Genomic DNA, 20,428 nt, shown 5'->3' on the forward strand with positions numbered 1-20,428 from the left:
ATCTGGTGGAATCAAACATCTGGGCAACAAATAAGATACAATTTCACTAAATCTTTATTCATGTATATATGGCGCATAGGATGCTTTGATCCAGAATAAGTCGTATATCAATAAGAATTAGCCAAGTAGTTCTTGAGCAGCTGAAGAGCAGGTCCAGGCTTGTATTCTGGTACCATGTGACCAGCACCCTGGAAGAGGATTCACTCAGATGTGTCACGCAATACTACAGAAACTATAAACTGAGCAGGCTTCACACCTCCAGTGTTTCTTACCTTAACAGTGAGGAGGGTGAGATTTTTATACTGCTGCACGTAGCCGGCAATCTGGTCTTCAAAGTACCACGGCCCATACTGAGTCAAAGCCTGTGACAAACACAACCAGGTCACAAGCTTCATTACCCATGCCAACCACAAACCACTACTGCAAACCACTGAGCACTACTGCAACCTGTTTCTGACATGTCTGAGAATCTACTTACTCCCTGAGCAAGACACTTAACCTTTAGTGTCTCCAGGGAGACTGTCCCTGTAACTACTGATTGGATAAGGGCGTCGGCTAAATTCGGTAAATGTAAATAAGTCCCATAATGGCATCAGGACAGACCCAACTCAAGTCTCATGAACACACATTATTTGCAAATTCAAATAATAGTGCAGCCTTTACAACTCAACATCCCTTAAAGTTTACACACTCCTTAATTACAAAATATTCATTTAGAAATATAATGAACAAAATGCTGGTGCTTGGTAGGTGGGCAATGTCACCTGCAGATTCAGAGAGTCCACAAACCACTTGGCACCAAGGAAGTTGCAGGCCATGTCCACGTCTCCATTGTAAACCAGCAGCTGGAGGTTCTTCTGCAGCAGGCTCTGGTAGAAGGAGGTCATGTCTGTGTAGGTCCTCTGGTACAATGTTCCAACCGTATGGCTAAAAATATTAGCATATAATTTTGGATTATATTTGAAATACGACTACTTGAAGACTGAAAATACGATGGGTTGTGTTGCGTGTTCACACTATCTAGTGCATTGATGGAATCAAATGATCAAAAAATTGCAGGCAAGCTATGAATACTAATATACTAATGTATATTAGTATTGTAATATGTAAATTTGAGATTTGCATGTATGTTCTGGTGTTGACCTGCAGAGCTCCCAGGACTGCACAGAGGTGGGGATGTGCAGAGCACTACGCACTTCTGGGTTGTTCAGCCATTCATACATGGCCGTGCCATTAATACACATGGGCACCCCAGGGATTGCTGCCTCAATCTATAAGAGAACCAAGCAAATGGAGAAATGGATGAATGGGACTGATACAATTTTCACACATCACAGAGTATTATATCATGCATGAATTGGTTCTATAGCAGTAAAGCAGTGCTGGGTCCAGAAATTTAAACAAGTTTTAAATTTAATTTCTGAGCCTTTGATGCTCCTTTGGCTTGCAGTCATCAGTAGACGTGCATGTTTTCCCTTTGTTATTCAATGGGTATAAGTTGAAGAATATTTTCCCTGTGCTCAGGCCAGGTTGAATAACTCACCTGGGGCTGGAAGGTGAAGCCAGAGTCTCGGAAGAGGTTGGCGACATCAGCAGCGTAGCGTCCATTCATCGGGGCTCCACCGTAACATTGGCCGTACAGGTTATAGATGTTGAGCCCAATGTCCTGAATCACGTAAAGGGCCTGGTACACCTGGTAGAGGGAGAATCGGGAGTGAGCAGAGCAGCACTGCTTCCACCATCAATGTCAGTGGAAAAATACAATCACATTCAAATTCACATTAATGCCTGAAAAAATTTACCTTTTTATTATTGTGGTTGTGGCTCACCGAGAGAATGCAACTTTATTCATTCACATTATTTTATAATAATAATGAAAATTTCACTTTGAGAGATTATTTAACATTAATACGAGTTGGCTAGAAATGGCGATTTGTTTATAGAGTGACCATTCTGCTTCACCGGCAGCTCATACGGTCGGATCTGGAATTTGTCTCCTAATTTGCATGACTTCCTGTCTGCGCCTAATGGCGTTGATGATGGGGCAGTGGTGGCCTAGCGGTTAAGGAAGCGGCCGAGTAATCAGAAGGATGCCGGTTCGAATCCCGATCTGCCAAGGTGCCACTGAGGTGCCACTGAGCAAAGCACCACCCCCACACACTGCTCCCCGGGCGCCTGTCATGGCTGCCCACTGCTCACCAAGGGTGATGGGTTCCTTCCTTATTTAGACATTTGGTTCAGATTTTCATCTAATCTGTAGATCATGATGTTAAAACTGTCTTGGTGAAGTCAATACATTACTGATCATTACTGAATCAACATTCCAATTGTCATCAAAATGGGTCAAAAATAGATAAATGCATGATCAGTAATCAACAGCTCGTCATGCTCAAGAAGGTAAATTTTGAGATGTGAATGGAAATAAACTCACAGCGTTCATGCAGTTGCTATCACTGTTGCTGTAGAAGTTACAGGACCCCCCTGAACAGCACGCTTGGTTCATCTGGTTCCACAAGCTGCCGACAAAAAAAAAAAACAACTCAGAAGAACTCACAGAGAATCAAATCGGTTCTCAAAGGAAATAAGAGAAAAAGAAAATATGTAAGTGAATAAAAGAGATTTATATGAATAAGAAGTAGGCCAGCAAGTCAAGAAAAGTCCCAGCCAGAGAGAGAGGTTCCTTCAAAACCACTCACCTCTCACTAAAGAGACCATGGTAGTATCCAAAATAAATAAGTGACTGGTCGTTCAGGGCGTAGTTTGTCATTCCATTTCCAACTCCAACTCCCTGCGAATGACATTTTACCCTCCTTCTCCATTCAGGGACAGTATGAGGGACTTTTCAGATTACAGATTACTGACAGTTGCTCACCTTTAGGTTGATGTTTGCAGAATTACTGATGATGTACTGGGCCAGACTTGGGCCATAAACGCCACCATAACTCTCCGCAAATATGTAAAAGTTATTTGAGGCAAAAGAGGGGAACTTGTTAAAGAAGTCCAGCAATGCGTTGTAGTTGTCCTCTGCAACCTGGAAAGAAACGGACAAATCAGGGATTGTACAGGCTTTCAAATTTTAGATTCAAATTTTATTTGTCACATACACAGTTATAGACTGTATGATATGCAGTGAAATGCTTTAGCGACTGCTATAGACCACAGTATTGTAAATATTGCAAGTATACAGTAAACCGATATGCAAATATTGCGAACAAAACCAAATATTACACTTTTATGTTTTTAACATGTTTTTAACAGGTAGGTGTTCAAATGAGTAAAAAGTAAAAAAATTGTTCAAGATCCTGGGGGATTGAGTCCAGAATTGATTGAAAGTTAAAGTGCTGGAGTGTATTAGTGTTCTGTCCTATGAAGTGTTGTGGTTGTTGAGAGCTCTTATAGCTGTTGAGAGCCTGTATAGCCTTTTGATCTGACAGTTTAGACAATACAAATACATCCAGTTGATGTGTGTAAAGACCTGAGGGTCACTAGTGCTGTAATTCCCAGTGGTGGAGTAGGAGAATCCAACTCCAGCTGGGGATTCCAGGTACAGCACATTGGCCACCAGATTCCAGCTGTATGGGTTTAGGTAGACGGTCGCATCATCATGCAGCTGAAGACAGGGAGGGCAGAACAGAACAGGAGTAAAACAGCTGGTGGACGCCTGAGAAAGAGTCCAGAGGCGTGGACAGACTCACGTGGAACGGCCCGTTCTCTGACAGCATCCCCTCCAGAGAGCTGCACCCTGGGCCTCCATTCAACCACAAGATGAATGGGTCGGTGGAAGGATTGTTCTGCGATTCCACAAACCTGTGCAAGTCCAAATACATGAAAAGCTGAGGACAAAGTACCAATGATCTAAAAAAAAAAAAGACAGGCAGCCGTTGAGCTCACCAGTAGTGGAAATATTTGCCACTGCCTGCCTGCAGGTAGCCCGAGTAGTGCTGAAAGGTTGGTGTCTCAGACAGCCCAGGGAGGGAGGTGACGAGGTCAGCCTCAGCCCCGTTCTGTGCCGCTGTGGCGGCTACGCAAAAAGCAAGCGCAAGTGCACTGCACCACGCAAGCATCGTGGATTTCTCCTGAGCTTCTGACTCGGCTTCTTATATAAACCCCGATTATCAGCAGAGTGCAGGGCATCAGCGTTTTATCAGGACTGGCATACACCAGGTTTCCGTTCCATGAATTTGTCTGTAAACAGAGTGCAATTATTAACAACGGGACTATAGGATTATAAACGAACAATTCATTTGCTCAAGATTGATGTTTTAGGCAATACATGACTATATATTTTAAAGGATTTTTGCATATCAATATTTACATGTTGTAATTATTTACAATTTTACCAATATACTACAAGCACTGTACTTTATAATCAAACTGAGTGGACCCAATAAAGAAAAATGATAAATGTCTACTTAAACTGTATCGAACAGGCATCAGCTCAAGTTTTCATTTTGGGCATGTTCACACATCAATACAGGGATGTGAACAGAGAATCATAATTTAATAGAGAAATATTGTCTGTGAGCAAAGGCCATATTTATTTATTTAAAAAGCACATGCGAGGACAGTGCAGTGCCACGCTAGGAGGGCACAAGGTACAAGTTCATGACATATTTTAAACTCACACAAGGAACAAGGGCCAAATGTAACTGATGTTGAGAACCTCTGTGGCGTAATGCTTAACCATAACCATAACCATGCAGTACACCAGTACATAACACAGACTACTGGCCCGGGCTCTATATCTGTCATAGCTGGCAGTAGGTGAAGTCTATCCGTTATGCTGCAAAAAGTTGTTTGAGATGCAGCAAAAGAAACAGGAATTGGAGCAGCCTCTGCGAGGAAAAGTTATGACCGCATAAAGGAAGCTGTTTTAAGAGTTATAAAAACAGAAAGGAAAGTGACTGTACAGTCATTTCAATTGTTTGTGTATTGCTGCGGGTGTTAATAGCTTTGAAGGGTTGTGTAACTCAATGTCCAAAGTGTTTTATAGAGCATCTGTCCATGTTTGCAACTCTAGCAATTCTGCCAAGAACAGTGGAACAATTCACTTAAAGCTTAAATTTGTTGGTTCTCTGTTATGGATCCAGCCTGCTTTGTCCATTCCAAAACCATTTAGATGTGATTTGGGCAGACTTGAGTGCTGCATTCTTATCTTTTAAAAGCTTAATCATTCCACCCTAAATGGCACAAAGAAATCATTAAAAGCCCCAAATTACAATGCATTTGTGTCATAATGAGTTTATGTAAGCTTCTGACCACAATATTGTTTAGGAGTAAAAGTTCATTGGAACCTCAACAGCATAACAATGCAATACTGACAAAGACTGGGCAGATGCATTCTCCTCCTATAACCTTGCGTGTCTATCCTCAAGGTGGAATGCATTATCTTTTTATATGGAAATAATATTTCTAATTTGGGGGACATGAGTATCAGCAAAGACAGAAGGGGTTTTCCAATGTCTACTTAAACCGGAAAAAGAAACCCTTATCTACACTTTTATTTTAAAAGTTATCAGGCAATCCCAATGTCAAAAGTGATTAAGTAATCATTATACTGATAGGGAACTAACAGGAATAGTACATCTGTTATCCTAAAGCCTGATACATAGCAACACAACATAACCTCTGTATGTTTGTGTATAATCCTTGGTCCCGGGACCCAGCAGCGCAACTTGCTGCCGAATCAATCCCAGTCGACCAGATACTCCCCAGCACTGTAAAATGTCCCTAACAGCAGTGGGAATCAAGCAGGCACCAGACACTGTAGGCAGGGGTTTGCTCAAAATCTAGACCCAGACGTAGATCAGTTCTACCACTGGGACCTCGTCCAGCAACAGGCCATGGAAGGGGAAGCTAATAAGAGGGACATGGAATGTCAATGACATTATAGGTGTCAAGGCGACAGGGACAGGGCAAGAGAAAAGGATGCATACACACAACATCCACAGGACAGGGGATTTACTCATAACACAGCATGTCATACAGGACAAGGTACAGAGATATACATACACTGCTCAAATAAATAAAGGGAAGACAAAAATAAGACACCCTAAATCTGAATGAATTAAATATTCTTATTAAATACTTTTTTCTTTATATAGTCAATGTGCTGATGACAAAATCACACATAAATTATCAATGGAAATCCAATTTATTGATGGAGGTTTGGATTTGGAGTAACATTTGGAGTGAAAAAACACAATACAGGCTGATCCAACTTTGATGTAATATCCTTAAAACTAGTCAAGATGAGGTTCGGTAATGTACAGTACAGGCCAAATAATTGGATACAACTTCTCATTGAGAAGGCAAACTTGTGGAGTTTTGATGGGAAGGCATAGAAAAAAAAACTATGAATGAACACATGTGGAGTTACGTACTTAACAAAAAGTGGAGACCTGGTCTCCACAGTCACCGAACCTGAACCCAATCCAGACGGATTGGGGTGAGCTGGACCGCAGTGTGAAGGCATAGGGGCCAACAAGTGCTAAACACCTCTGGGAACTCATTCAAGACTGTTGGAAAGACTGTTGAATGAGAAGGTGTGTCCAAACTTTGGACCTCCCTACCTCCCTACCACGACTGGCATGCTTCTGATGAGGTGGTGGATGGTCTCCTGGGGAATCTCCTCTCAGACCTGGACTATAGCATCCGCCAACTCGGGGCCATCTGCAGTGCAACGTGGCGTTGGTGGATAAATTGAAAGTGATTTTTTTACATCTTTGAATTGATATGAATATGAATCTGAATTCCAACGAAATTAAACCTGTGCTCCGTTGGTTTTTCTCAAGGACCCGGATTGTGCTTCACAATACACTGAAATTGAATTTGGAGAAGCAAGTTTGTGTTACATTTCTAGGGATGTAAAAAAAATCACTTTCAATTTAATTGGAATCCAGATTCAAGGAACCAAGGTGGTGGTGTGCTAGGTAGCAGTGGCCACAACAAGTCCTGACCATAGTGGGTTTTTTATAACATATTTGTGATTCACATTTCTACACATTTTGCACATGTTTGTCTTGTCTTGTGTGTCCTGTTTGAAATATCAAACATATCCTCTTACAAGCATCCTACAAGCATGATGTTGACCAGTTATGTTCTGTCAGACCTGTACATTGTACAGAAGTTATAACCTGTATGGTATTTAAGTTTTAGTTTTAGTCAGTATAGTTTAGTTTAGTGTGTAAATACATATATATTTTCTTTTATGATTGCACTACGGGGGTCTGTGTGAAACATTATTTCAATACACGTTATACTGTGTATACTGTTGAACTGACAATACACTAATCTTGACTCTTGAATCTTGAACAATGTAATTTCGGATTGTGCAATTCAAAGTCAGTTTCTACTGCCACAAATATCAGCCGACTTCACTGTCAAAAATCAAAGTGATGGCATAACGTGAGAATGGAACAAGCTGTAAGGTAATTGTCATTATAAAATTAATTTTGCCACAGAATATAAGACACGCTTGAGAATTGGTGTCCCACATATGTCTGATTTAGCTTGATTTTTTTTTTTTCTATTAAACGTCCGTACTGTAACGTCGAGGAATTATGTATGGTTCCCAGAATGCATTACGTGCCCGGCTTTAGTTAGGGACGCCAGTTGGAGAGTTACCCACCGTCCTGAGGAAGACATGTTGCTTTAATGGGGCCGGGGGAAATGCGTGTCTGGAAGGTCTTGCGCTTGTTAAGTGGATCAACAGATTAAATAAAGCTGCACACATTCTGACACCCGACGCCGCAGAACTTTCTGTTTCTGGGCGTGTCCGAATCGGCGTCGGCTCCTCCCTCCGCCGGTTTTGCTTTCGTTTTCTCATGTTCTGCCGCCTCGATGGACGCTCCGGCCCGCATGGAGCCTCTGTGCCCGCTGTGCCCGCTGTGCCACCGCGACTGCCCGCCGGAGGAGGCGGCGGTTCTCCGCTGCAGGCACCGATTCTGTCAGGAGTGCATAGGCGAGGTGTGGAGCTGCTCACCGTCGGGTCCGTATTACTGCCCCGAGTGCGAGCGGGAGTACAGGACGCTGTCCGACGCGGAGTGGACGTCTTCCCCACCAGCGTCCCCGCAGCAACCGCCGCCATCCTCGCCGCCTTCATCCGTCACAGCAGGTGTGCAGGATATTGCGTACTTTTTAAACAGAGCAATAGCAGTGAAGCAGTTCAATTCTTAAATATAACTAAACAAATAATAACAGGTATATAAAGTGATAAAATATTTATCTTTAATAAAATCTTTTTATAAAATCTTCCTTCCCCATTCGTCCTCTTCGCTTTTCAAAATAAAAGTCTGTATGTTCCTATTCCACGTCGTCCATATGCATGGTTTCAAAATAAAATGCCACACTAGTCTGAAGCGTGTGGAGTTTCACCTATGTTCCACGCATTTTCTTATTTATTTTTCATCTGCTTTAATTCACCTGCAAACACCATATGGACTGCATGGAGAGGAAAAATAAAGAATGTGTTTTATTTATTTATTTGGCATCCCCCACACCAGGTGAACCTTGATCCTGAATAAAGTTCAGAACATCCCTCATTACTGAATTCAGATGCTTCTTCTGTTTCCTACTTCAGTGGACACTCCAGGCTCTGTGGAGTCCCAGTGCCCGCTGTGCCACCAAGACTGTAATGACCCAGTCACTCTCCAGTGCAAACATGGCTTCTGTCAGGAGTGCATCAAGGAGCTGTGGAGTGGCTTTTCAACTGGTCCGTATTACTGCCCGGAATGTGGGCAGGAGTACAGCTCATACAGTACATTTTCAGATGGTGCATCAGCATCCCCACCATCATCATTTGCTACTCCAGGTATGTCAGGTTAATGTCTACTTGCTCAACAACAATGGTCCAGCAGTGTTTCAGATTTATATATAATATATTCTACTATCCTAAAACAACGTGCATGGTGTGAATGTTACGTGTCGGGTGCTCAGATTTACTCCCAAAGCAGTCAGATTTTGAATAGTAAATACCGGTGTGTGCACTGCGCTCTGATTGTAGCATGTAGTACTGTTTGTAATTTGCTTCAGTAGAATTAAAAGGACATTGACGAGATGTCTCATTTAACAACACATGGACGGTCACCTTACAAAAAAGATGTAGCAGTGTGGACTTCAGATAGTATTCAGCCATTGTTCAGGGAGAGAAGATTACAGAACATTCTTCTACAAGCTACCTTTATTCATTTGGCTCCCTGGTAACATAAACACATTTTGTACTGTAATTGTGGGTTTGGATTCTCACTTAACATGGCTGAAGACCCTATGGAATATTTTTCTAATGCAAAGTAGCTAAACAAAGCCACTCACCTAAAAAAATTAGTCAAACTAGCACCATCTCCAAATTAAACAGCACCAGGGAGATGGTTTGTAATAAAATTGCTGCTGTTCCCTGGTTCTCTGGCTTAAATAAGAAGTGTGTGTGTGCTTGTGTGTGTGTGTGTGTGTGTGTGTGAGTGTGTGTGTGTGTGTGTGTGTGTGTGTGTGTGTATATATATATATATATATATATATATATATATATATATATAATATCATGTTGTACTTTATTCACTGCAGCAGTAAAATACTTTAAATCACAAATAGGCCTGACCTTTATTATGTCATTATCTTGTTATTAGCCATGTTCTTCATACTTTGATTGGTTTCTTAGGCATTGAATTCATGTTTGTGATATAATTCTGATTAAATTTAGAAACTAATGGAAATGCTGAGGCATGATTTGCACAGCCATTTTACCAGGGTTCCTACGATCATTATAAACCTGGAAAAGTCATGGAATTTGAAAAGAGAGGCTTAGAAACGTTTTGGAATAAGAAATAAACTGATTGATACATAGAAATCTGATTGATACATAGATGTAGAATGGAGTACATTGTTTCCCGTAAGGAATAAACATGGTCGTTTAAGTTAAACTTTTCTGGCTTGTCATAATTTTACCATTACAATATTTTGATAAATTAGACGTTTTGTGATTTTATTTAAATTCTGCACAGAAATTTCAGAAAGGCATGGAAATTATTTTGTAAAAATGATTCCTGTTTATTCTTTCACTACATGACGGAACCTTCTTTCGGGAACCTGTCCCCACACGGCGGGGGTTCGTTGAGACACGGCTAACCCACGCGAGCCCGTTAACCTGCTGCGGTAATTCTGCGCGTTTAAAGCTGCTTTGTTGTAGTTGTACGCTGGAGAGTCATGGCTGAAAATCGCACGCAGCCCACTTAACAGGGAGCGACTTCATCCACCCGCTGTATTTCCCGTGAAATTGGGACGCGCCTGCTGCTTTAAGAAGGAACCAGGACGGACGGGACTGTGGCGAAATTCAAACTGGCTCCTCCTGCCCCCCTTCCTCCTCCTCCTCCTCCTCCTCCGTTGACGTTTCGCCCCTGGCGCTTTCGTTTTTCCTGCTAAATTTTCTCTCCCATCTCGCTTGAAAATGGGCGCCTCGATGGACGTTCCAGCCAGCGTGAAGTCCCAGTGCCCGCTGTGCCACGGCGACTGTAGGGACCCGGCGACGCTGCGCTGCAGGCACCGCTTCTGCAAGGCGTGCATCGGCGAGGTGTGGAGCTGCTCTCCGTCAGGTCCCTTCTACTGTCCCGAGTGCAGGCAGGAGTACAGGACGCTGTCCGACGCGGAGTGGACGTCTGCGCCACCAGCGGCGACAGGTATGAAGACGCCTGGGTGGCGCTTCCCAGCGGCAGAGTAGTTGGTTCAGTGTTATGGTACATTTGTGGTCAGAAAACGCGACTGTAATCTCGTTCTACTTGTTTTAACAGGAGTGGATTTACTTTATTTTCCACTGCTAGACAACAGTTTCATATCTGGATTTCTACACGACATGGGCAACGATGTACAGTACAGGCCAAACGTTTGGACACACCTTCTTATTCAATGTGTTTTCTTTATTTTCATGACCATTTACATTCACATGGGGAGTTATGTACTTAATAAAAAGTGGAGACCTGACCTCCACAGTCAGCGGACACAATCCAGATGGTTTGGGGTGATCTGGACCGCAGAGTGAAGGCAAAGGAGCCAACAAGTGCTAAACACCTCTGGGAACTCCTTCAAGACTGTTGGAGAACCATCTCAGGTGACGACCTCTTGAAGCTCATCGAGAGAATGCCAAGAGTGTGCAAAGCAGTAATCAGAGGAAAGAAACTAGAATATAAAACATGTTTTCACTTATTTCACCTTTTTTTGTTAAGTCCATAACTCCACATGTGTTCATTCATAGTTTTGATGCCTTCAGTGAGAATCTACCAACATAAATGGTCATGAAAATAAAGAAACCACATTGAATGAGAAGGTGTGTCCAAACTTTTGGCCTGTACTGTATATAGAAGTATATTACAGAATACTACTGTCTGTTTCCATATGGATTTCAGGCAGTTTTACTACTGTGCACCAGCCAGGGTTTTAATTCCGCTTAAACAATACAACACTGTAAATCCGTTTTACTACTATGTCTCCTTACCTGAACCCATCCAAATATCCAGCCATATAAAGCCAAGTTTTACAGGATCGGTTTCACGGTGGTGTCTGACGCACATGCTTACATGCTCCATGTCAGTATGTGGGTGCAATTTGCAGGAATGGTCGCAGGTTGATTTAACGCATTGTTTTTGTGATGTGTAAAAGTATTTAGGTATTCAATTCATTGGGCTAACACAACATTTTGCATGGTTGTTGTACTGCAGGTTGGAAGAAGAAACTATCGTCCTATGGTTCACCAAGCAGTTTGCTCGGAAAGAGAGCTGCCAGTTCATCTGGCCCACATCCAGGAGGACACAGACTGAGTTCGTCCCCATCTAGAAATGGCACCTTTAATGTAGAGGACAGTTCCTCCGATAGTGAGAACCCACCCAGGAAAAAGGCTCCATTCACAACAGCGGCCTCCAGCGGAAACTTGAGTGCATCACCGCTGGAGGGGACATCCATGAGGTGCACTGACCCAGCAAGAGACCAACCAGGAACCTCAGTTAATGAACAGCAGAACCCTCCAGAAAAAATGACCACCAGTGAGGAGGGAATCAGGGAGATGTCCCCAGAGAGAACATCTCCCTATAAAGTGCACCAAAAGTCGCCTGACAGACCTACACCTGAACGTCCACCAGCCACGAAGGTTCCTACTCCACATTTGAATGAGGAATCTGTCCCAGATCTATCCTCTCATGCCGTCTCCAGTCTCTGTACCATACGTTGTCACTACTGTCCCAGCCAGAGGAACGTTTCAGCAGTAAAGACCTGCCTTGTGTGTGGAGCCTCCATGTGTCCAGAGCACCTTCAGGTTCACCTGGAGTCACCAGTGTTCCAGAGCCACCCACTCGTGCCTGCTGTTGAGGACATGTCACCCTGGCGGTGCCAGGAGCACCAGGAGATGAACCGCATCTACTGCCGGCAGTGTCAAGTGTGCGTGTGCACCGTCTGCACTGTGATTGGCTGCCATCGTGACCACACCTGCATCAGCATCAAGGATGCAGAGAAGGAGTTGAGAGTGAGAAGAGCACAAAAGCACCAGAACAAATGGCATTATGGGCACTGACTATGCACCTAGTGTAAGGTCAAAGGTCTCCTCAGGATTTACACAGATCACTTAGTGATCCTAGCGAGTATTGTTCATCAATATTGATTCCATCATCAACTTCTTTTTTTTTTTTTTTTTTTACATAATTCTTATCTTTTTGTTGGCATGTAATCATTTCTGCGCCCAATCTTTTTATAAACCGAGTTTGTAATGATTATGATTGGCTCTCATGCATGCTACTTCCTCATTCTGGATCATTTTAAACCCATACCTGTCAATTCATCACATGCGCAAGCATCATTAAAAAATTTATTTATGTAAATCCTGAGAACCTCTTGAAATTGTGCCTGTATGTCTAGGGAATTTGGGCAGATTCACTTACAAATTAACAATATAAATTAAATTGAGCAGAGGAGTATAAATACAACGCAATGGCCAGTTTTACTCTCCCATTTAACCCTAAAATTTCACCATACAATACATTTTTTTTGTACAGCATTATTCTCTAATGCAATTACATATTTTTCACCAGGAAAAAATGAAAGAAGAAATGAAGAAACTGCAGAACTATGAAAAAGCAGTGAAGACCCGAACATCTGAGCTGCAGGAGAAGAGGCTGAGTTACCTGGTAAGTGCATAAGCTCACATGTGGATCTTCTTGTATTGTTTTGTGGCACCAGCTTGTTTTCTTGCAGAATTCTTCCATTGCAGTTGTAATGCACTACTTAATATTTTTATTTTTTTGCCATGAGATCTAAAATCTGTTCAATCATCATGATCATTTAATTGTGTGTTTCAACAATATGGAGTCATTATCACAAGCACAAAAACAGTGTTTTATACACTGCCTGTCCAAAAAACACATATCACCACCACGATTTAACAAAGCAAATAGATAAAAGCCTTCCATTGCATAATTACTGTGTGGATGATCATATTATTCTAATTTAATCCAAATTGATGCAGTAAGTAGCTTCTCGGAAGATGCGATCTGTGGACACGTAAAAAGGTGTTAATCTGTTTCAGTTCAACTGTCCCATCCTCTCTACAAGATCTTAGGGGAAAAGGAATGCAACTCTGGACAGAAATAAATGTAACGTTGCAGATTTGTTTACCGTAACAATGCCACAGGGAATGAATGTCGTAATTGACCCTATACTGGGAATACCCTAACCCAAAAGCAAATAATATTTTTTTTTGGACGGGCATTGTAGTTAAACCAGTGTTACTTGCTCTTTTGCTGGCAAAGTATCTCTTTCTGCTGAATATAGATTTTTTTTTTTTACAACGTAGTACAATATATTAAACAGGACTTTTACTTTAAAGACTTATCATCCTTTCAAAACTGATGGTTTATTATGATGATAAATTATATCAAAAGGGCCCAGTGTGGTTAATAAACCTACCTACATAGAATAAGAGATTGTGTAGCTGCTGTTGTGAATCTTACATTCATCCTCAGGAGGTTCTTGAGGAGGCCAGGTCCAATATTCGGATGCAGTACCAGCGTATTCGGGAGGCCTTGGAGCAGGAAGAGCAGCAGGCACTGCGCTGTGTGGACCAAGAGGAGGCCAGGACCCTGATGGGGGTGGAAGAGCAGATTGGACAGTTGGAGAGCTCCCTCACTTCAGTCCAGGGCTCCATGGACAAGTTCACTGGCCTGGCTGATGGCACTGGGGCACTGCGGGCCCAGGACCAGGCCTTCATCATGGTAAATTTTTACTGCTTTTGAACTATTATGACACAAGAAATGCACAATTTTAACTGATTCCTGTTTATTTTCTTAGGAGTACAGAAATATAGTCCAGAAGTGAGTATTATTTGAATATATGCATAAAATTGTACCTCTGCAGTAATAAATGGTTGAAGTGCCAATAGATGTCCAAATAAATATGTGTTTTTCCTAAATTGTAGCGTTAGCACTATGTCCAACCCAGTGGAAGATCTGGACCCGCCGCAGGAAGTGGATCATGCCCGTCTGGCTTGCCTTCGTGACTGGACCGTGACAAGGCTGGACTCTGTTATCATATCGTTGCCCCACAGAGACCCATTTCGACTGCTCTGTGAGTTTCCATCTTATTTTACAGCTCTTCAGACATTTCCTGATATTCCTCTAGTTTTCAGTATTTCCTACTATTATTCTATTGTACATGCTCAGCCCTTTATTCTTTCGGCAACACAGTGGTCACCACAGCGCTAAGAAGAGATTTTTCTCCTCTACAGATGGCATAACACCCTCCATGGACCCCGACACAGCTCACACCAAACTGGTGCTCTCCAGAGAGAACCGTCAGGTGACCTTCAGTGAGACCCCGCAGCCGTATCCTGAGCTTGAGTCGCGGTTTACCTCCTTCCCCCAGGTCCTGGCCTCCAGCCCCCTGCAGGGCGGGTGCTGGTACTGGGAGGTGGAGGTGCCTGCGGACGAGGGCCGATGGAAAGTGGGCGTCTGCAGCGGCCAGATCGGTCGCAGGGGGCAGAAGGACACCTGCCGGTTGGGCTTCAACCCCTTCTCCTGGTGTCTGCTGAGTGAGGGCAAGGGCAAAATCGAGGCGCTGTACGACAAAGAGAGCGCGGCCGTGTGCGTCGACAGCAGTGCACTGCGGAGGGTGGGGCTCCTGCTGGATTTCGAGGAAGGCTGCCTGTCCTTCTTCAGTGTGGCTGAAGGGGGCGCTCTCACACTGCTCTACAGCTACCAGCACACATTCCACCAGCCCCTGTACCCAGCGCTGGCCGCGTCCAAGACCCAGCTCACCATCTGCGACATTTTTGAAAGAGACAGCAGTGAGTAGGGGACTAAAGAGCTAGGTTTCGGGACTAAAGGTTGCCGGTTCGAATCCTGATCTTCCAAGGTGCCACTGACCAAAGCACCAGCAGTCCCCACACACACAATCACTTCACTATCACTTCACATTTTATAAACGCTTTTACTTTAATAATCTTTTCCATTTTCTGTTCTATGTTTCAGATTTATATTGAACTAAATACAAAATGATTTGTCAATCATTGTTTTTATAATGAAATAAACTGTTTGTAGTTATGATATTTCTAGTCATACGTGGTTTTTCACAGTGAGCATTTGGATTGGTCTAATGAACACTGCTGCTGCCTCTACATTTTCAAGCTTTTACTAATTTGTTGAATGTGCATGAAAGGAGGACTAGTTCTAATTTTAGCTCTAGTACAGAATTTTCAGTATTTGAGCTGAAATAATTTTGTAGGAAATCATCAGTCACATTGCATTTTTACCTCTAGAGGGCAGTCTTTGTCTACAGGGGACTGAAACCAGTTTTTGAAACCTGTTTTCCTCTTCATGCTTCATGTGGATGTGGTAAGAAGTTACACATGAAGCGCTCTACATTTTGAGTTTGTGTTTTTGGGGTTTCAGCTTTTTCAGTTGATCAGTTGATTTTGAAACTGAAGATGTGGGAGTGGCCGGCTCTGGATTCATGAGTGTAAATATCGAATCAGTTTTCAGCGTGTGAACAGCGAGCTCACACCGTCTCTTTCTGGCTGGCTGACGGCAACAGCGATGAGCTTATGGAACTGAAACTGTTCATGGTTCCAACTGATTTGCCCCCAGGGGCTTTCCTTCCTGGATGATGGGGCAAAGGGGTATCAGATGGTACTTCGTGCATGGCCAATTGGAAGTGAATTAACAGCCATGCAATTTTATGCAGGATATTGAAGCTCTGGCCTCTTACGTGGGATGCAGTAGCTGCATGTGATGGAAATCAGCAAGTAATATGCATGGATTTAGTTGAGGTTTAGTTAAAATAAAATTGAGTTTGTTTAACACCAGAGCCCTGTAGCATGTAAGGAACATTATTTCTACATGAGAGGTAGTTTGACACCACCAGGTCACATTGCCAAAAAATATATATACAGTGCATATTTATTGAATAAAATGATATTTTCTTTTATGAGAATTTATTTTTATTTTTTGCCTGCCATGGCTTGGTGATGAGCGCCGTAGGTCTACAGTGGTAAACGTTTATGCAGTGTTTCATTGCAAACATAAGTGTTGTAACTGTGTAACAACTCTGCAAAAGTCTGAAAAAGTATTGATGTTTTTAGCATTAATAATTTTATTTCATATAGATCATGAATAATGTGGATGAAACACTAAAGGCTCAAAATAATTATGAAATGAAGCCTATTCTGAGGAAAATGGGGTCTCATATTATCTATATTGACTGGATTATGGAACTATATAAATCTAAGAATATTCTGAAACACTTTCACTATACAAGAAGAAATGGCTTAGGACCGTCCCAACAGGCAATTACTGAAAGGTGACCCCTGAGATTGACTCTGTACCATTCGTTTTTTTTTTTTTATATTTTAACTGGGAAAATATTAAGGCCGCCATCAGAGTATGTTCTTTGTCGTTTTGGATGCTGTGCATAACATTTCAAATTTATTTGTCACATACACAGTCATACATGGTATGATATGCAGTGAAATGCTGAAAAGCGATTGCTACAGACCACAGTATTGCAAATATTGCAAGTATACAATGAACCAATATGCAAATATTGCAAACATCACCAAATATTACACTTATGTTTTTAACATAAAATATGTGTAACAGGTAGGGTGAAGGTGTGCAAATGAGATACGTGAAAGTAAAAAAAAATTGTGTAAGATTCTGGGTGGACAGTCTAGAAGTGATTGAAAGTGAAAGTGCTGGAGTGTATTAGAGTTCTGTCCTATGTAGTGTTGTTGTTGAGAGCTCGTATAGCCTGCGGGAAGAAGCTCCTCCTCATTCTCTCTGTGTTGGACTTCAGGGAGCAGAAGCGCTTTCCTGATCGCAGCAGAGAGAACCATCCATTGTCGGTGTGGCTGGGGTCCTTCACTATCTTCCTGGCCCTGGTCCAGCACATCTTGCTGTAAATTGATTGAAGGTCAGGGATCTTGGTACAGATGATGCGTTCAGCTGATTGAACCACCCTCTGTAGGGCCTGTTGAGATGTTTCCTGTCAGGATGCTCTCCACGGTGCAGGAGTAGAAGTTCCTGAGCACCTTGGTAACAGAAGGTACCGAGGTAACCGAAGCTGTCCACTCTCTCCACTGGGCTTTTGTTGATGACAGGGGTCTGGTAGGTCCTCTCCTGCTTGGCACTAAAGTCCACTATTAACTCCTTTGTCTTGCTGACGTTCAGGTGGAGATTGTTCCTCTGGCACCAATTCTCCAGATTTCAAACCTCCTCCCATTAATCGTTGGTGTCAAACCAACTACCATATTCATATATCCCTTACATAGCAAGCCCTGGAGTTGGGACTGAAGTAAAATTCAACAGAGAGAAATCAGCAGTCACTGCCGTTTAGAATGAACCTAATTACTTGCTGACTAGACTACATGATTGGCAGTAAAAGGTACATAAAAGTGGCCCAGAACAAAACTGTCACACCTCCACCTTCATTACCTTGTTCACCATCAATCAAATCCATCACTCAATCACAGGACAATAAGACACGAGCACTTTTAAAATCTGCAGTTATCTGGGTTGTTGAGTCTCCTCTTTGTGATTCAGAAAGTCAGAATTGTTAAATGGAGCATCCATGCACACGTACATTGTCCTGCTAATGCAATGTGCTATAAATATACCAGTATGAATATAAATAAATGTCTAAATAAGTAAGTAGAAGTTTGTAAGTTACATAACTTAAAGTATCACTGCCATCCATGTAAAGTGATGTGTGCTACAGCATTGCCGGTGATGAGGGGAAAGTATATTTATTGCCTAGAAAAGCCTGTCCTGTTACTGTGTGTTGAATAGTGTTACAGTGCTGGCGTAAAAGCTGTTCCTAAAATGTGCTGTGAGTGAGTCTTCTGCCAGATGGCAGAAAGGTGACAAAGGGCAGTGCAGGGTGGCTGCAGTCCTCCATGATGCGCTTTGTCTTTCTGAGACAGCGCGTGGTGTAAATGTCCTTTATTGCAGAGAGTGGTGTCCCGATAGTCCTCTACTCCGTATCTACCACTCTCTCCCTGTTAATGTGGGTTCCACAGTAGACCTGTAGAAGCTTGAGAGGCATGAGGAACCCATCCTAGCTTTCTTCAGACGTCTGAGGAAGTAAAGTGGTGGGCCTGAGGAGGAAAACAAACGAGGAAGGTGTCCTAAACCTGATGATAGCTGACCAATCTAGGCCAGAAACACCAATCCGAGAGCTAGATTCTCTTCATTTTTATAATTCTCAGTATGTTCAGACAGGCCCAGAAGGTACCAGTGTTACCAATGAACAATGTGGGGTTGTCAACTGGTCAGGGAGAAAAGAAGTGAACACAATGCAAATCAGTGCAGAGAAGAAACTGACTGAGCTATCTATTTAACAAGATTAGCTGTACAGTCTGAGGAGTTCTGGACTGCCTGAGTGCAGTTATCAAAGAGCAGGAGACTGTGGAGCAGAGTCTCATTTAAGCAGTTTACGTCTAAAATATGACCACTCCGAACATCCCGGTCACAAACAGGCCAGGCAGAGAGCTTCCTGTCTCACTTCAGGTTCAGAATTGCTGATCTTATCTCATGCAGATGTGTCAGAATTGGGGGCAAAAAGGAGAGATTTATTACCACACAGGCACAGTGAGAAAATGGTCTGGAGCCTCTGATGATGTTGGGCAGGAGTCTCATAATTATCAGCATTGGATCCCTGTGGAGTTACCATCTCCCAACGCAGCTGCTGCATCCAGCATGTTTCGCTTGCCTAATATACGGGTCTGTTCAAGTCTCCCCCGTTTCGAAATGAGAACGTGACTGGCAGCACTTTATCCACCCTCCAAGTTTTCCATCAAATGGAAACGCTTGTTTACCTGCTGCCCAGTACAGATGCTGATGCTGAGACAGAAATCTCATTAAAAGCTGCTAATGACCTTCTTCCTCGCCTGACAGCTTCCACCTTCAACAAACAAGTCTGCTTGTTTAAATGCCTTCTACAATGCACATGGAAATGATCAACTGAAATGCAGCCACCACATACAGGTTCATGTGGTAATGTAAATATGTAAATATTTGAAGCATTACAAAGATAAAGAACATCCTCACATCATATGGTCCTCTAAGGCCTATGTTGTTGTCTGGGTTTGTTGCACGATGATGAAAGAGAATTGTTCAGTCAAACCAAAATGAAACCAGTACAAATCACATCCATTACTAGAATTAGCAGAAAACAAGTTGCTGAAGCTCAAAATTCACCCCCAATTCAAGTCTGTGCATGTGCATGTGTACAATATGTATGAATATGTGAGAAAAATGTGACCCCCAGAAGGTCTACTAAAAGAGATCACTCAAAATCATGGAATAAACTCAAAGAAAGACATATATCTATCATGGTTGTGACTCTGCGGGTTGCTCCGGTTCCACATTCCGGGCCACAGTTTTCAAGTGTGTGTACCTACCGTGTTACCTGATTGTGTTCACCTGGTGTTTGGAGTATTTATGTATCCTGTTTCTGCCCTGTCCCTGCCCGGTCATTTTATATGTACCATGTCTTGTTTGTTTAGTAAATCCCTCATCTCATAAGTCATGTGAATTCGGCCCCTTTTCTCTGCCATGTAACCATTCCCGACAATATTAGTAGAAACATAGACTGTATCCTGTTAAAGAAATGAGTTATCTTTATCAACTGCTTTTTTGTTGATCAGTTATTGTTCTGCTATTCACTATTCACAGTAACAAACATTTTAAGCAAGGGTGCCCAAACATTTGCATATTGCTTCAATAAATTGTAATAAGTACTGAAATAATTCAGTCGCTCATCCAATTTAAGCCGCTCGCTGTGATTTGATGCTATGCAATGTTTCAAAATGTGAATGAGTTAATATGCACAAATATAGTACCCTTCTGCTTGGTGTCGAACTAAATGTGTAAATCCATGTACATCATGCACTTTCACACTTGTG

At 42.5% G+C, this 20,428-nt stretch overlaps 2 protein-coding genes across 4 annotated transcripts; one reads left to right on the forward strand and one right to left on the reverse strand.

Moving 5' to 3' along the window:
* Window positions 1-36: 36 nt before the first annotated feature.
* On the reverse strand, window positions 37-8,151 carry LOC114794518 (lysosomal protective protein-like). 3 transcript variants are annotated; one of them, XM_028987127.1, is made up of 12 exons: window positions 7,985-8,151; window positions 3,892-4,185; window positions 3,696-3,807; window positions 3,476-3,610; window positions 2,873-3,031; window positions 2,697-2,788; window positions 2,432-2,516; window positions 1,544-1,693; window positions 1,144-1,271; window positions 765-927; window positions 273-362; window positions 37-188 (listed from the first exon to the last, which is right to left on the reverse strand). In XM_028987127.1, exons 2-12 carry the CDS (start codon window positions 4,062-4,064, stop codon window positions 108-110), a joined length of 1,368 nt encoding a protein of 455 aa, XP_028842960.1. In that variant the 5' UTR covers window positions 4,065-4,185; window positions 7,985-8,151; the 3' UTR covers window positions 37-107. The 3 variants fall into 3 exon arrangements, with proteins under 3 accessions (XP_028842960.1, XP_028842959.1, XP_028842958.1); XM_028987126.1 differs by having other exon boundaries at window positions 7,631-8,151; XM_028987125.1 differs by having other exon boundaries at window positions 6,573-8,151.
* Window positions 7,720-15,574, forward strand: LOC114793884 (E3 ubiquitin/ISG15 ligase TRIM25). Its single transcript, XM_028986031.1, has 9 exons — window positions 7,720-8,116; window positions 8,582-8,821; window positions 10,380-10,670; window positions 11,706-12,502; window positions 13,065-13,160; window positions 13,995-14,243; window positions 14,320-14,342; window positions 14,447-14,595; window positions 14,756-15,574. The coding sequence occupies exons 1-9, from the start codon at window positions 7,843-7,845 to the stop codon at window positions 15,319-15,321; spliced, it is 2,685 nt and encodes an 894-aa protein (XP_028841864.1). The 5' UTR covers window positions 7,720-7,842; the 3' UTR covers window positions 15,322-15,574.
* The last annotated feature ends 4,854 nt before the right edge of the window (window positions 15,575-20,428 follow it).

The sequence above is a fragment of the Denticeps clupeoides genome, chromosome 7, assembly GCF_900700375.1.
Source record: "Denticeps clupeoides chromosome 7, fDenClu1.1, whole genome shotgun sequence".
NCBI classification, from domain to species: Eukaryota; Metazoa; Chordata; class Actinopteri; order Clupeiformes; family Denticipitidae; genus Denticeps; species Denticeps clupeoides.

What these genes read in the sequence shown, in the direction of transcription:
- LOC114794518 (XM_028987127.1), bottom strand. Translation starts at nt 4,064, where the DNA reads ATGCTTGCGTGGTGCAGTGCACTTGCGCTTGCTTTTTGCGTAGCCGCC. An exon ending in CAGAGAACGGGCCGTTCCAC is followed by an intron (nt 3,611 to 3,695) that starts GTGAGTCTGTCC and finishes CCCTGTCTTCAG; the next exon opens with CTGCATGATGATGCGACCGT. An exon ending in CATGGTCTCTTTAGTGAGAG is followed by an intron (nt 2,517 to 2,696) that starts GTGAGTGGTTTT and finishes TTTTGTCGGCAG; the next exon opens with CTTGTGGAACCAGATGAACC.
- LOC114793884 (XM_028986031.1), top strand. Translation starts at nt 7,843, where the DNA reads ATGGACGCTCCGGCCCGCATGGAGCCTCTGTGCCCGCTGTGCCCGCTG. An exon ending in AGAAGAGGCTGAGTTACCTG is followed by an intron (nt 13,161 to 13,994) that starts GTAAGTGCATAA and finishes ATTCATCCTCAG; the next exon opens with GAGGTTCTTGAGGAGGCCAG. An exon ending in TACAGAAATATAGTCCAGAA is followed by an intron (nt 14,343 to 14,446) that starts GTGAGTATTATT and finishes CCTAAATTGTAG; the next exon opens with CGTTAGCACTATGTCCAACC.